Source organism: Castor canadensis, chromosome 13, assembly GCF_047511655.1.
Source record: "Castor canadensis chromosome 13, mCasCan1.hap1v2, whole genome shotgun sequence".
Lineage (NCBI taxonomy): Eukaryota > Metazoa > Chordata > Mammalia > Rodentia > Castoridae > Castor > Castor canadensis.
The window spans coordinates 122,034,375-122,048,554 of NC_133398.1; the positions used below are offsets into that span (position 1 = coordinate 122,034,375).

The following is a 14,180-nucleotide window of genomic DNA, read 5'->3' on the forward strand; positions in this document are numbered from 1 at the left end:
GAAATTATCAACTTACTTTTATAACAATGGTTGCAAAAAATACATTAAGTAGATCAATAGTAAATTTCTGTCAGAGGAGATACAAGTGGACGAATACTGGAATGGTGGGGGAAAATGGAAAGAAGCAAGAAATGTAGATCCCCCCAGCTGTGAAAGTTCAGACAGACTCTAGTATAGATAGGTTTCAAGCAGATGTAGAAACTAAGCTTGTGTGGAGGTAGAGGAAGAAATAAATTCACCTTAGAATCCCAAGGTCACTTTAGTATAGGAATAGGTTCCATTTAATACCATAACTCTTTACTAAAGACCTCCATTCCAATAAATCTAAGTCATTCAGTCATTTGATCACTTCCTCCTCTGAACTCAGATCCAGGGTGAAATCCTGGAATAGGGAAAACATGAGATCACAAACCTTAAGATATCACAAAACTTAAGATACCCTACTGTAATCAGACACAGAGATGTGTCTAGGTGCTCTGATCATATAGAGAGCAACTATCTCCATGGAGGAATGCAACAAAATCCTAGAAGGGAGTTGGGTTGTTTAAATGGGATTCTAGGTGAGCATTAGGATCCTCCTATATGACCTCCTCCCATTGCATTTAAAGTAGCTCTGTTTTTTGAGTTTTTTTAAATCAGGAATATAGGTGTGAGCTGAATTGGGAAAGGACCCACTGCTTTCAATTCCCTGTGGCTGAACACCCTGACTTCATGAGGAATGCATCTTGTTCGTCAGAGGACACTTCTGCCTCCTGAATTGGCTCTTAGAGGGCAGGTGAACATGGACACTTCCTTGCTTACTATGAAAGTGTCTTCCAGGTAGTTCATTTAATTTACTTTGGAATTGTCATCCCCTTTGTGGGAAAAACTAAATACAGATTCAGGCTAATGTTCAGTACTATGACCAATCCTAATTTATTATGATTGTGTGCACATATTGGGGTGAGCATTGTTCTCTGGGAGCTTTGGGGAAAAAGGCCATGTCCTTGAGTAAGCATTGGAAGCACTTGCTGGAGAGGATTTGCAGAAAACAGGTGCACAAGCAGAGGGGTTTAAACAATGAAGAGAAATAAACTCATAAACTTCAATGTATTGCCTGACATGGAATGCATAGATCTGCTATCACATTGTACAATGATGTCATTTGCTGTTTCCATCTGAGATGATTCAGTACCTTCTAGTTTCTGTCTGGATCTCATTTATGCAAACTGGCATCAGTTGAGATGATCTATTTTCTAGAAAGTGTGTACAGCACTTTCTAAGATATGTGTTTTCCACATCCAGTAGATTCCTTGTTATTTCCATTACCACTCTTGGATACATGGGAATAGTTTTGTTATCCTCTATTTTCTCAAAGAAAATATTTTTATCTAGTTTCCACATTTTATGCTAAATCATTAATACAGGTCACAAATTGCACTTATTCACAAATTGCATTTATTCATAAACATATAGAAAGTGATCAAAAGTTTTTATATCCAGCTTATGGATAAGTTGTACTTGGAATAGAAAACTTGTACCATGACAATTCGAACAGCATGACTAAAGACTTTGGTACATTATCTTGACTCTTAAAAGCCCTGATATCAGGTGTAGGCAACTGGCATATGCAAGTAATCAGTGGGAAGAATGTTTCTACTTCTACAGCTGTCCCAGACACTGATGGGGAGATCAAAACTCATCTGTTGTGGAAGCAGAAATACAGCAATGTTCAGGTTTTCTAGTAGGTGAAGGAAGTGCCACTCATGGCATCTTCAGAGATTTTGGTACTGGTGGGATGGATATTTGCAAAATACTTGACGTCGTTGTCTTGGTCCATCTTAAGTGCCATGATGGTTTGCTCCACAGCTTCCTTAAGACAGCTTTTGGAGGCTAAAAAATACTTTTTTAGGAGAAATTGTCTTAATGTTTTTGCAAGTAGCACTCTAACATTTGGAACCCTATCATTCACCAAGGTCAGCAAATGTGGCATCAGATGTATAGTAAACTGGTCCATGGGGAGGCAATCATCTTCAATTACAGTCTGGCAGATGTAGACAAACGCTTGCCGTCCAGACCACTTAGGGCACCTCCCAAAATTCTTGACCAGCTCATTGATGAGATATACTCTAAGGGTCAGGGGTGTCTCAGTGTGCAGCTTCCTCACCATCTCACCAACCAGCTTGTAGGAAATACAACGAACTGAAGAAACTTTGTCTGCACAGAGTTTCAAAGCAATAGGATGTAAATGTTCATAAACATCTAGGGGACTATATAATTTTAGAAGTAAAATCAGCTGCCCAGCCAGTTCAGCTCGAAAGCACCAATTTTGACTGTTATCTGTCACCAAAAACTCCTGAAGTTCAGAAAGATATTCTCTTCTTTTGTCACTATGAAGAAGCTTCAGAAAATCATACAAGTGTTTAAGGACACCTATCCTGACTTCATCAACATCTTTTAAAAACCCATTAAAAATTGGAACCAGATCTGAAACTGTCAACTGATCTCCTAGAATAAGTGCAAACACATGGATGGAGAAAGCCAAATATCTTCTAACTTCATACTGCATGTCTGAAGCCAGAATCTTGTATGTCTCTCTCAGGCAGTGCCAATTCCTCTTGCCAAGTGTCAGGGCCACACATGGCAGGCTGTATGCACAATGCTTAGCGATTTCATTGTCAACTGTCTCTGCAAGAGATGAATTGGCCATTGCCAAGTACTGATCCAATAAAACCTGGGGTATAACATCTTGCACGTTAGGCCTCCTCTCCTCCTCAGGGCTGAAGCCACCAGCGCTGTTCACATCTGCATCACTATGGACATAGTGAGCAGTGACATCTATATTCTCATCAGCATTGCTGATTAAAGGCACAGAATCAACTGGATTTATGTTGCAATTTGGTCTCTCACTTACACCCAGCTCTTCTTGCACCTCACGTCTCTGCTCTGTACCGAAGGTCTCACCAGGAACATCCAGTCTGGAAGTGTGCAGCACACCTGAAAGCACTTCCACCTTTGCTTTAACATCTGAATCATCAATAAGGGGCTCTAGATTTTCTATCATTTTTTCCAGTTCTTTCCTGGTGGCCATGGTGATTTTTGGAGAACCTGGCACAGGTAATTTGTGTGCTTCTCCTGGTCTCTGTGGGATGACTGTCTTCCCAGAGTTCTGTTTAAGATCTACATCTAGTTCAATTTCAGGAAGAAAAGTTCTCCAGAAATTGAATGAATTGTATAATTCTTGATATAAGTGAGTGTAATCTTCTGAACTTGTTCCAGCCTCTGGTTGGAATACTGATTCGCAGTTACCAGGTTTTTTACCATTCTCTTTGCTAGCTGCTTCTTGATGAGATTCTGAGGGCAAAGTACAGAGTAAACAACTATCCCCTAGAATGTTTATTTCACCTGAAGAGTTCCTGGATGTTTCACTAGCACTATCTTCCAGTGTGTTTCCAAGTTTGACACTGGAATTAGTGATACTGATATCCAAAGGAACAGTCTCTGACCTGATCTGCCCACCCTGAAGAAAGTCTTGGTCTCTGATCCTACTTTTATCTTCTGATATATCTTCTGAACTGTTGCTTTCTTCTTTAAAATATTGACCTGAGCTAGATGAATTAGAAAAAGTGCATATGAAAGGTCCCAGAGACTGAAAAGCTGCTTGGCGAACCCTACGTGACGGATCCCTGACCAAGTTAATAAATAATGCTGATAGCTTGGTCCATCGGATTTCTTCACTGGTTGCACATGAAACTGCCATGAAACACTTAGCACAAGCTTTCCGGACTACCCATACATTATCAGAACAGAGCTTGGAAAACCTGGGGAGCAACACTTCCTCAATAGCTTGCTGGCCAACTACACTGCAAATATCTCCAAAATTGGTAGCACAGACCTTTCGAACATGATAAGTCCTACAATCACAGCACATCTCACAAAACCTAGGGAGGATAAGACATTCTGTAATATCCTCCCCAACCACGGGAGGCATCTTGCACATGATAGGCACGGCTCGTGCTTTCATATATTTATCACTGTTTCAGACAGTCATCTCCATGAGCACTGGACAAACTTTGGTCTCCACATCAAATCGCCCAATCAACTCCTGCTCCAGCAGAGTGAGCAAAACTTCCTGACTTGTTTTGCACACCTCATGATTCTGATCTGTGAGATATCTAACCACAACTGATAGTAAGTATTTGGAAAAAGCAAATGTCATTGAAGGCCAGTTTTCTTGACAAAACAAGGCAATATGAGGCACCTGTTCCATCAGTTCTACTCTCACTATTGGATCTGAATCATCAGCTAAAGTGTTAAATCTTTCAAAAACAGGAATACAATCTCTTTCATTATCACAGCCTGCCCTTAATGTATCCAGCAAACTCTGGGCCTCTATTTGTCTGGTAAATATATCCTCATTTGAAGCATGCTTGTCCAATCCCAGTGGCATCAACTTTTCATCATCTGAGATACAGTCCCAGACTGAAGGTGTAATAATTATATCAGCCTTTGAGCTGTTATCATCCTCTAGTTTTTCTGCATCCTCTTGGTGCAGCAAGAAGTCTGTGCCTGGAAGGGAAGAAAGGCTGGTCAGTGCTCAAGGCCAACAGAGGAAGCTTCAAAAAGTCAAATGCCTGCATAATACCCATTCCATAGAACACTATCTCACTGGCCTCTATTTTGTGGTAAAATAAACTGTATGAATAAGAAAGTCTCCACTTTTTTAGACCCATCATTTACCTATTCATTCTGTGAGAGATTCCTGTCAATATTTGGAAGCTTTCTAGGGAATAGGACACATGCCCCTTGAACATAATATTTTCAGGCTTTTACTATGAATGTTTCACAAAAATCTTTTGACCATGCACACATTTTGCTTCCCTAGTAGAGTAAGATTTTCCCATCATATCTCTTCAGTATCATCAGTCCCTGAGATAAGGTTCTACCATTCTTAAAGGGAGAAGGGTGGTGGTAAGAAATATTTAAAGGAAAAAAAACTTCATTAATTTCAACGATAGTTGAACCACACTTTGAATAAATACCCTTAAGGGCATGCCCCCATTCTACATGGCTTTACATTCTAAGTAATTCAAAAGGTGAGAAAGATGAAAGCACAAACCATCTGAAAATATGGATAATGGAAGTTCCTCCATGCAATATTTACAAATGTTGGCTTACTATACATGTAAATACACAAGTTTATTTGTGTGCAATCTTATTATTTGATTTTATTATATATTAAATTGCCCAAATTGCTCTGTATTTTGCTTCAATGGCAAAATTTATATTAAGAATGCTGTACTCCTTGATACAAAGCTGTATGTGCTATAATTCGATGAAGTTACTGATGAAAGGAAAAATCAACCTTAGTATGTTCTAAAATATATTTTGAGATACATTGGACCTTTTGTGATATGTCTTATTTGATGTTAGAATTCATGTTGTCTATGTGACAAGTGATAGTATATGTTGTTGCCATGAAAATATGAAGGATGAAACAAACTGAATGTATGAAAACCAGTCTTTATTATTTGGGATAACAGTCTCTCTATGCTCAAATTAGTGTTATGAATAATTTTAACTACAAATTTTAAGCTTATGTTTATAAAAAGGTGATAACAATAATTTTAATAGAAACTCATTTCTCATCAAATATTTCCTAAGTTAAGAGTAATTTCTGTCAAAGACAGAATAATGGAAGGGCAGGGAAAAATTACAAGAAGCAAGATTAAAAACTGTTCAGACCAATTCAAGTCTAGCTCTAAGTCTGAAGTAGATGTAGAAAGTAAGCATACAATGGGGTAGAGTAACAAGTGAATTAAGCTTACAACACTGAGGTCAATTAAAACCAAGAATAAATGCCATTTAATACCATAACATTTCAAAAACCACCATTAGAATTATGTCTAAGTCATTCAGTCATTTGATTCCTTCCTGCTCTGGCCATAAAATCTCAGGGAAAATCATCAGTGAGGAAAACTTAGGACCCAGACCTTCAAAAAACCTTACTCTAATGAGACACACAGGTAGTTGCACATATAACTATGCATCTAATGTGCTCTGGGCAAAAAGAGAAGTTTGCAGTTATTTCCCTCGAGGAATGAAAATATCCTCCTAGAAGGGAGTTCAACCTTTTTTAGATTTTAGAATTGATTCTTAGTCTGATTCCTGGTGAATATTGGGATTTTGCCTAAACCACATATCTCTACTGCATGGAGAATTACCGTGTCATGACTTTCTTGACAGAAATATAGGTGTGATCTGAGAGAAGACATTGGGAGGAATGCTCCACTGCCCACCTTTGGATGAAGGTCCTGGCATCTTATTGAACTGGTCTTGCTCGTGAAGTGACACCTGATCCTCCTGGATGAGATCATGGAGGGTGGGTGGTGATGTGGACTCCATTGAGTCCCATGAAATAGTAATGTCCAGGTGGATCATTTCATTTACTTTTGGATTTTCTTTATCTAGTGGAGAAAAATTTAAATATAAATTCAGGCTGATGGTGAGGGGTGTGATCAATCCTAACTTATTGTGACTGTGCACACACACTGATGTCAGCATTGTTCTCCCAGAGATTCTAGAAGGAAAATGTCCATGTCCCATTGTGAATACCATGAGCACTCCCTTTGTAGGATTTGCCAAAAACACATGGAAAAAAATCAGGGATTCTACAAGAAAGAAATCTTAACTATTCATTGCCCATCTTTGAATGCACATTTCTGTTAGTGCATTGGACAATGATGTCTTTTGCTAACTTCCCATAGGAAACTACCTGGGGAATTCGCACATCCACATAGGTCTCATTTATACCCCCAGCATCAGTTGAGATAATTAGTTGGGTAATTAATGTACAAAGCCCTTTCTAAGACAGGTCCACTTAAAATCACTGTTTTTTTCATTAATTCCCTTATCACACATGAATGCATGGGAATAATTTTAGGACCTCTATTTTGAGGTTAAAAAATTCTGCTTGAATGTGCAACACCACATTTTACTGAGGCACATCATTTACCTCTTGTTTCTGTGATGGATAAATGCTCCTTCTTGGGGTCTTTCAAGAACATAGTATACTTGTTCCATGAAACTAACACTTTTAGGATTTCACCATGAGCTTTTGCAGCTAAATTATCTCCCAAGAAGAGTAAATTTTTTGAAACAATATATGGCAATAAATTATTTTCCCTTCATAATTCTTCAGTATCATCCTTCCCTGAAACAAGACCCTGTCATTCTGAAGGTGAGAAGGGTAGAGGCAAGCAGAATTTGAAAAGAAAAATCTGCCACTATTTCAAGATAGTTTGTACCACACTTTGAATAAATAACCTTTAGGCAATGTTCCCATTCTACATGGATTTACAACCTAGTCAACTCTAAACGTGAGGAAAGAAGTATACAGCTTCTTAAAACCTTGAGATATTTCTCTGCCAATGTGTGCAAATGTTGGCTATGTGCATGTAAATATGCAGATTGAATTGTATGCAATCTTGTTTATCTGATTTTATTATGTATAAAATTGCCCAATTTTTCTGTATTTTACTTCAATGGGAAAATTATTACTAAGGATGATGTTCTCTTTGATATAACCTGTATGTACTATAATTTGTATGTATTCTAATCTTACTTAGGAAAGATTCCATCAAGTCTGGCACAGGAAATCAATGTGAGTCAATGCCCTGTATAGCTATCCTTATCTCAACCAGCAAAACCCCTTGTTCCTTCCTATTATTGCTTATACTCTCTCTACAACAAAATTAGAGACAAGGGCAAAATAGTTTCTGCGGGTATTGAGGGGGGGAGCGGGAGGGGGTGGAGTGGGTGGCAAGGGAGGGGGTGGGGGCAGGGGGGAGAAATAAACCAAGCCTTGTATGCACATATAAATAATAAAAGAAAAATGAAAAAAAAAATAAAATAAAATATATTTTGATATTTAGCGGGCCTTTTTTTGGAGTGTCTTAGTCAATGTGAGAATACATGTTGTCTATGTGACCAGTGAAAATGTATGTTTTCAACATGAATATATGAGGTGATAAAACAAACCAAATGTATATTAACACAAACTTTCTTAAACATTCTTGGAATGGCTTGGAACTCAGGTTCTCCATGCTCAAAATAGGGTTACTAATAACTAAATCCATAAGTTTCGAACTTATGTTTACAGCATGACTATGGTGCCAATGATACAGAGGGGGAAAAATCACTTGTAGTCCAAACACTGCTCAAGTTAATAGTAAATTTCTGCCAGAGACAGAGTTACAAAGACAGAAGATGGGAGTGGAAGCAAAAAATGGTAAGAAGGTAAATTACAAGGGCCCTGACTATGAATGTCAGGGCATTCCAACTCTAGACCTAGGTATGAAGCAAATGTAGAAAGAAAGCTTATCATGGGGTACAGTAAGAACTGAATGCAGTTAGATCCCCAAAGTCACTTTAGACTGACAATAGATTCTGTTTCATATTGTATCTTTTTATTCAAGAACCTCCAATCCAGCTATGTCTACAGCATGCATTCATTTGATCCCTTTCTATTCTGTCACCAGATTCCCAGAGAAAATTCACAATGTGGAAGACATAAGAGCCCAGAACTTCAGAAACCTTAATCTAATTAGACTCACAGATAGTTGCACAGATAATTATGCATCTAAATTTCTCTGGGAATACAGAGAAGAGAGAAACTATTTCTATAGAGAAAAAATAAAATATCCTCCTAAAATGGAGTTGGGCCTTCTTCAGATTTTTCACTTGACTCAAAGTCTGATTCAGGGTGAGTATTGGGATTGTGGTTTTACTACACAGTCCAGCTGCATGAGAATAATTGTGTCATGATTTTCTTGCCAGGATTATAGGTGTGATTTGAGAGGGGACATTGGGAGGAATGTTTCACTGCCTACCTTTGGATGAAGGTATTGGCATCTTATTGAAATGGTCTTCCTCAGGAAGTGACACCTGATCCTAATGAATGAGATCATGGAGGGCAGGTGAAGATGTGGACTCTATTGAGTCCTGTGAAACAGTGATGTCCAGGTGGACAATTTCATTTACTTTTGGTCTGTCTTCACTTATGTGGAGAAAAATTTAAATATAGAATCAGGCTGTTGATGACTGTATGCACACACTGGTATAAGTATGGTTCTCCTGGAGATTCTGGAAAGAATATGCCTCTGTCCCAGTGTGAACATCATGGGCACTCCCAGTGTAAGACTTGTCAAAAGCAGATGGAGAAAATCAGGGATTCCACAAATAAGAAGAAAAAAATCTTAACTAGTTATTGCCCAGCTTGGAATGCAAAGATCTGTTAGTGGATTGGACAATGAAAGCATGCTGAAGGCATGAAGGGTGGAGGCAAGCAGACTTTACCAATTTAAACATTGTTCCTACCACTATTTTCATAAGAATCCTTTAGGCAATGGGGTCATTCTTCATGGACTTATATGCTAACCATAATTGAAAGTGAGGAAAGAAGAAAGTAGAAGCTTCTACAAAAATTGGGAATGTTCCTCAGTTAATATGTGCAACTGTTGGCATACGTGCATATCAGTATGCAGGTTGAATTGCATACAATCTAGGTTACCTGATTTTGTTATGTGCAAAATCCCCCAATTATTCTCTATTTTTTCAAGGGAAAAATTAACAATGCTGGTTCCCCTTGACACAACCTGTATGCACTCAGATTTGATGAGGGTTTTGAAAGAGGATAGTAAATATCAAGTGTGGTAATATCTAACATATATATGCAGACTTAGGTAGGCATGTTGTGATGTATGATAAATGAAGAGCAAGTCCATGTTGTCAATGTGAGTAGTGCAAGTGCATATTTTGGCCCTGGCAAAAGAGCTACATAAAAAGAAACCATATGAATATGAAAGGAAAACCTCCACCAAACTCAAACATTGTTTGTACCACACTTCTTAATACATATTCTTTAGGCAATGTGACCCAGTACATGCACTTTCACCTTAAGCAATTCAAGAGGTGAAGAAAGAAGGAATTAGCCAATTCCTTCAAACCTTGATGATATTCTTCTGTCAAAAGGGAGAGTTTGACACAAAGTGCATGTAAGCATGAAGGTTGAATTGTATACAAATTTGTTTCCCTGATTTTCTTATGTGTAAAATTGCCCCAATTATTCCCTATTTTTTTCCATGTGAAAATTAAGAATGCTGGCTCCCCATGACATAACCTGTATACACTTGAATTTGAAGAGGGTTGAGAATGAGGATAGTTGACATGAGCTCTGGTAATTTCCAAACTATATCTAAAGAGTTAGGAGGGCATCTTTTGATGTATGTACTTGGATGTGAGAGTACAGGTTGTCAGTGTGATTGATGAAACTGCATGGTTTTGCTTTGGCAAGATGAGGGGAGAGAGCAGCTAAACATGCAGAAACCCTCTCTTAAACTGCCTCCATCAATTTGGATTTGCTGTTCCCAATGCTCAAACTAAGGTTGTTAAAACTAAATGCATCAATTTTACACTTGTGTTTATAGACCCTCAGCCCTTAAAACAATATTTTCATCAGAAATTCACTTCTAGTCTCAACACGTCCAAAGTCACCAGCAAATTTCTGAGGGACAATTCTGGGAAGGAAAGAATGTCAAGAAGTAAGCTTACAACATCCCTGAGAGTGAATGTGAAATTCGGGATCAAGACTGGATCAAGGTTTGAAATGGGTGTGGGAAGAAAATTTACAAGGTGCTTCAGAATGAAGATAATGAAGTACAGAAGCCCAAGGTCACTGTGGACTGAGGATAGATTCCATCTCATAACAAATCTCTTTAGTAAAGAACCTAAATTTTAAATGCACCTAAGTCATGCAGTATTTGATTCATTTCTGCTCTGTCACCAGTTTCCCAGGGAATAACCACAATTGGGAAGACAGGGGAGCCCTGAACACCAGAATCCTTAACACAGTGAGACACACAGATAGGTGCACACAAAACAAAGTATCTAAACAACTCTGGGAACACATACAAGAGAGCACCTGTTTCCCTAGAGGAATGAAAGGAAATATAAAATTTCTCTTAGAAATGGTGTGGAACCTTTTTTACATTTTAGAGATGATTCTTAGTCTGATTCTGGGTGAGTGACGGGATGCAGCCTTTAGCGCACATCCCTGAAGCAAGGAGAATAGCTCTGTCATGAATTTCTTGATAGAAATATAGATGTGATCAGAGATGGGTCAATGGAAGGAATGCTTTCATGCTTGCCTTTGGGTGATGGTCCTGGCATTACATCATCCTGCCTTGGCTCATCAAGAGCTCCTTTTCCTCCTGGATGGAATCATGGAACCTGGTTGAAGATGTGGAGTCCTTTGAAAACTGTGGATTGGTGACATCTACATGGACACTCTCATTTACTTTTGGATACTCGTCACCTATTTGAAAAAAAAAACGTAGATTCAGGCTGATCATGAGGGGTGTGATGAATCCCAAGTGACCATGACTGTATGCACAAAGTGGTGTTTGCATGGTTCCCCGGGAGCTTCTGGAAGGTCAAAGGACATGTCCACTTGGAACATAATGAGAACTCCCTTGGCAGGAGCTGTGTAAACAGGTGGGAAAATTCAGGGCTTCAGCAAATAAGGAGAAAAAGAATGTCTGAAACGTTTCATTCCTGCATGGAATGCAAAGATCTGTTAGTGTATTGGACAGCAATGGCTTTTGGTCAGTTCCCATTGGAGACTTTCTCGGGTCTTCTAATATCCACCCAGGAGTCATGTATACCCACTTGCATCAGTGCTTATAATCACTTATGTAATTCATTCACAGACCACATTCTAAGACAGATCACCTTCAAGTCCCCTGCTTTTCCCAAAAATGTGCTTAGCATGGTGAATTCATGGAAATAATTTTGCTGACCTATCTTTTCAAGGAAAAGAAATCTGTTTTGAATGTGGCAGACCCCATATCATGGAGACATGTCATCTACCACTTGATTTTTCCATTTGGAATGCGTGCTTGTTGTTGCAATCTTTCCTGGAAACAAGAGATAGGTCCCATATACCTGATAAATTAAGGCAGAAACTATGAGGTTTTCCTGCTAAATATTTAGGTTATGGACAACTATTGTCTCCTGAATAGGGTAAGTTTTAAAATAATATAAAAGAACAAATGATCGTCCCCTCACATTTTTTCATTTTCATCCCTTCTGTGTGCCATGCTACTAATTTTCTAAATGCATGAAGACAAACAAAATACGAAAAGAAAATCTGCACCTAACTCAAACATTATTTCTACCATTCTTCTAAGCACATATCCTTTAGGCAATGTGCCTTATCTACCTGCACATTCCATGTAGGCAATTGAAGAGGTGAAGAAAGAAGAAATTAGACAACTTCTTCAAAACTTGAGATATTTCTCTGGCAATATGGAGAGTTTGTCTTAAAGTGCGTGTAAACATGAAGGTTCAATTGTATACAAATTTGTTTCCCTGATATTGTTTTGTGTAAAAATGCCCCAATTAGTCCCTATTTATTCATGTGAATATAGAATGCAGGCCGCCCTTGATATTACATCTATACACTTCAATTTGAAGAGGGTTGTGAATGAGGATAGTTGACATGAGATCTAGTAGTTTCCTAACTGTATCGAAAGTTTTAGGGAAGGCCGATTTTGATGTATGTTCTTGGATTTGAGAGTACATGTTGTCAGTGTGCTTGACGAAAATGTGTGGTTTTGCCTTGGCAAGATGAGGGGAGAGAGCAGCTAAATGGGAAGAAACCCTCTGTTAAACTGCCTGGATCAATTTGGGTTTGCAGTTCTCAATGCTCAAACTCAGGTTGTGAAAATTAAATACAACAACTTTACAATTGTGTTTATTAACACTCTGCCCTTAAAACAATACTTGCATCTGAAGTTCACTTCTACTTGGAGACACCCAAAGTAATCAACAAATTACGAGGGCCATTTCCAAGAGGGGAAAAAGTGGCAAGAGGTAAGCTTACGACATTCCTGACAGTGAATGCGCAGTTCAGGATCTAGCCCAGATCAAGGTTTCAAATGGATGTGGGAAGAAAATTTACCATGTGCTGCAATATGCAGTTAATGAAGGTCAGAAGCCCAAGGTCACTGTGGCCTGAGGATAGATTCCAACTCATACCATATCTCTTTAATCAAGAACCTCCATTTTACACGCATCTAAGTCATGCAGTCATTTGATCCTTTCCTGCTCTGTCAACAGTTTCCCCGGGAATGCCCACATTTGGGAGGACAGGTGAGACCTCAACTCTAGAAACCTTAAGCCAGGGAGACACGCAGACAGGTGCACAGAAAACTATGTATGGAAAGTACTCTGGGCACATAGAGGAGAGAGCACCTATTTCCCTAGAGGAATGAAAAGGAACCTATAACTTCTTTTAGGTAGGGTCTGGACCTTCTTCAGATTTTAGACATGATTCTTAGTCTGATTCTGGGTGAGGGTAGGGATGCAGCCTTTAGCACACATCCTTGCTGCATGGAGAATAGCTGTGTCATGATTTTCTTGATAGAAATATAGATGTGATCAGAGATAGGTCAATGGAAGGAATGCTCTCATGCTTGCCTTCGGGTGAAGGTCCTGGCATTGCATCATCCTGGCTTGGCTCCTCAAGGGACTCCTTTTCCTCCTGGGTTGAATCATGGAACCTGGTTGAAGATGTGGAGTCCACTGCCTCCTGTGCATTGGTGACATCCACATGGACATTCTCACTTACTTTTGGATACTCTTCACCTATTGGAACAAAATTAAGTGTAGGTTTAGGCTGATCATGAGGGCTGTGATCAATCCCAAGTGACCATGACTGTGTGCACAAAGTGGTGTTTGCATGGTTCCCCGGGAGCTTCTTGTAGGTGAAAGGCCATGTCCACTTGGAACATAATGAGAACTCCCTTGGCAGGAGCTGTGTAAACAGGTGGGAAGATTCAGGGCTTCAGCAAATAAGGAGAAAAAGAATGTCTGAAACGTTTCATTCCTGCATGGAATGCAAAGATCTGTTAGTGTATTGGACAGCAATGGCTTTTGGTCAGTTCCCATTGGAGACTTTCTCGGGTCTTCTAATATCCACCCAGGAGTCATGTATCCCCACTTGCATCAGTGCTTATAATCACTTATGTCATTCGTTTACAGACCACATTCTAAGACACATCACCTTCAGGTCCACTGCTTTTCAGATGAATGTGCTTAGCATGCTGGGATTCATGGAAATAATTTTCCTGACCTCTCTT

The 14,180-nt window shown here is 39.1% G+C and overlaps 1 protein-coding gene and 1 pseudogene across 1 annotated transcript in view; both read right to left on the reverse strand.

Moving 5' to 3' along the window:
• Positions 1 to 238: 238 nt before the first annotated feature.
• On the reverse strand, positions 239 to 11,360 carry LOC109680330 (serine/threonine-protein phosphatase 4 regulatory subunit 1 pseudogene; annotated as a pseudogene).
• Positions 11,208 to 14,180, reverse strand: part of LOC109680329 (rho GTPase-activating protein 20-like) — a 44,083-nt gene continuing 41,110 nt past the window's right edge. Inside the window, exons 14-15 of the mRNA XM_074052215.1 lie at positions 13,519 to 13,686; positions 11,208 to 11,353 (exon numbers count right to left, since the gene is read on the reverse strand). Of these exons, the coding sequence (XP_073908316.1) occupies positions 11,208 to 11,353; positions 13,519 to 13,686 (314 nt within the window). The remainder of the gene's footprint in view (positions 11,354 to 13,518; positions 13,687 to 14,180) is intronic.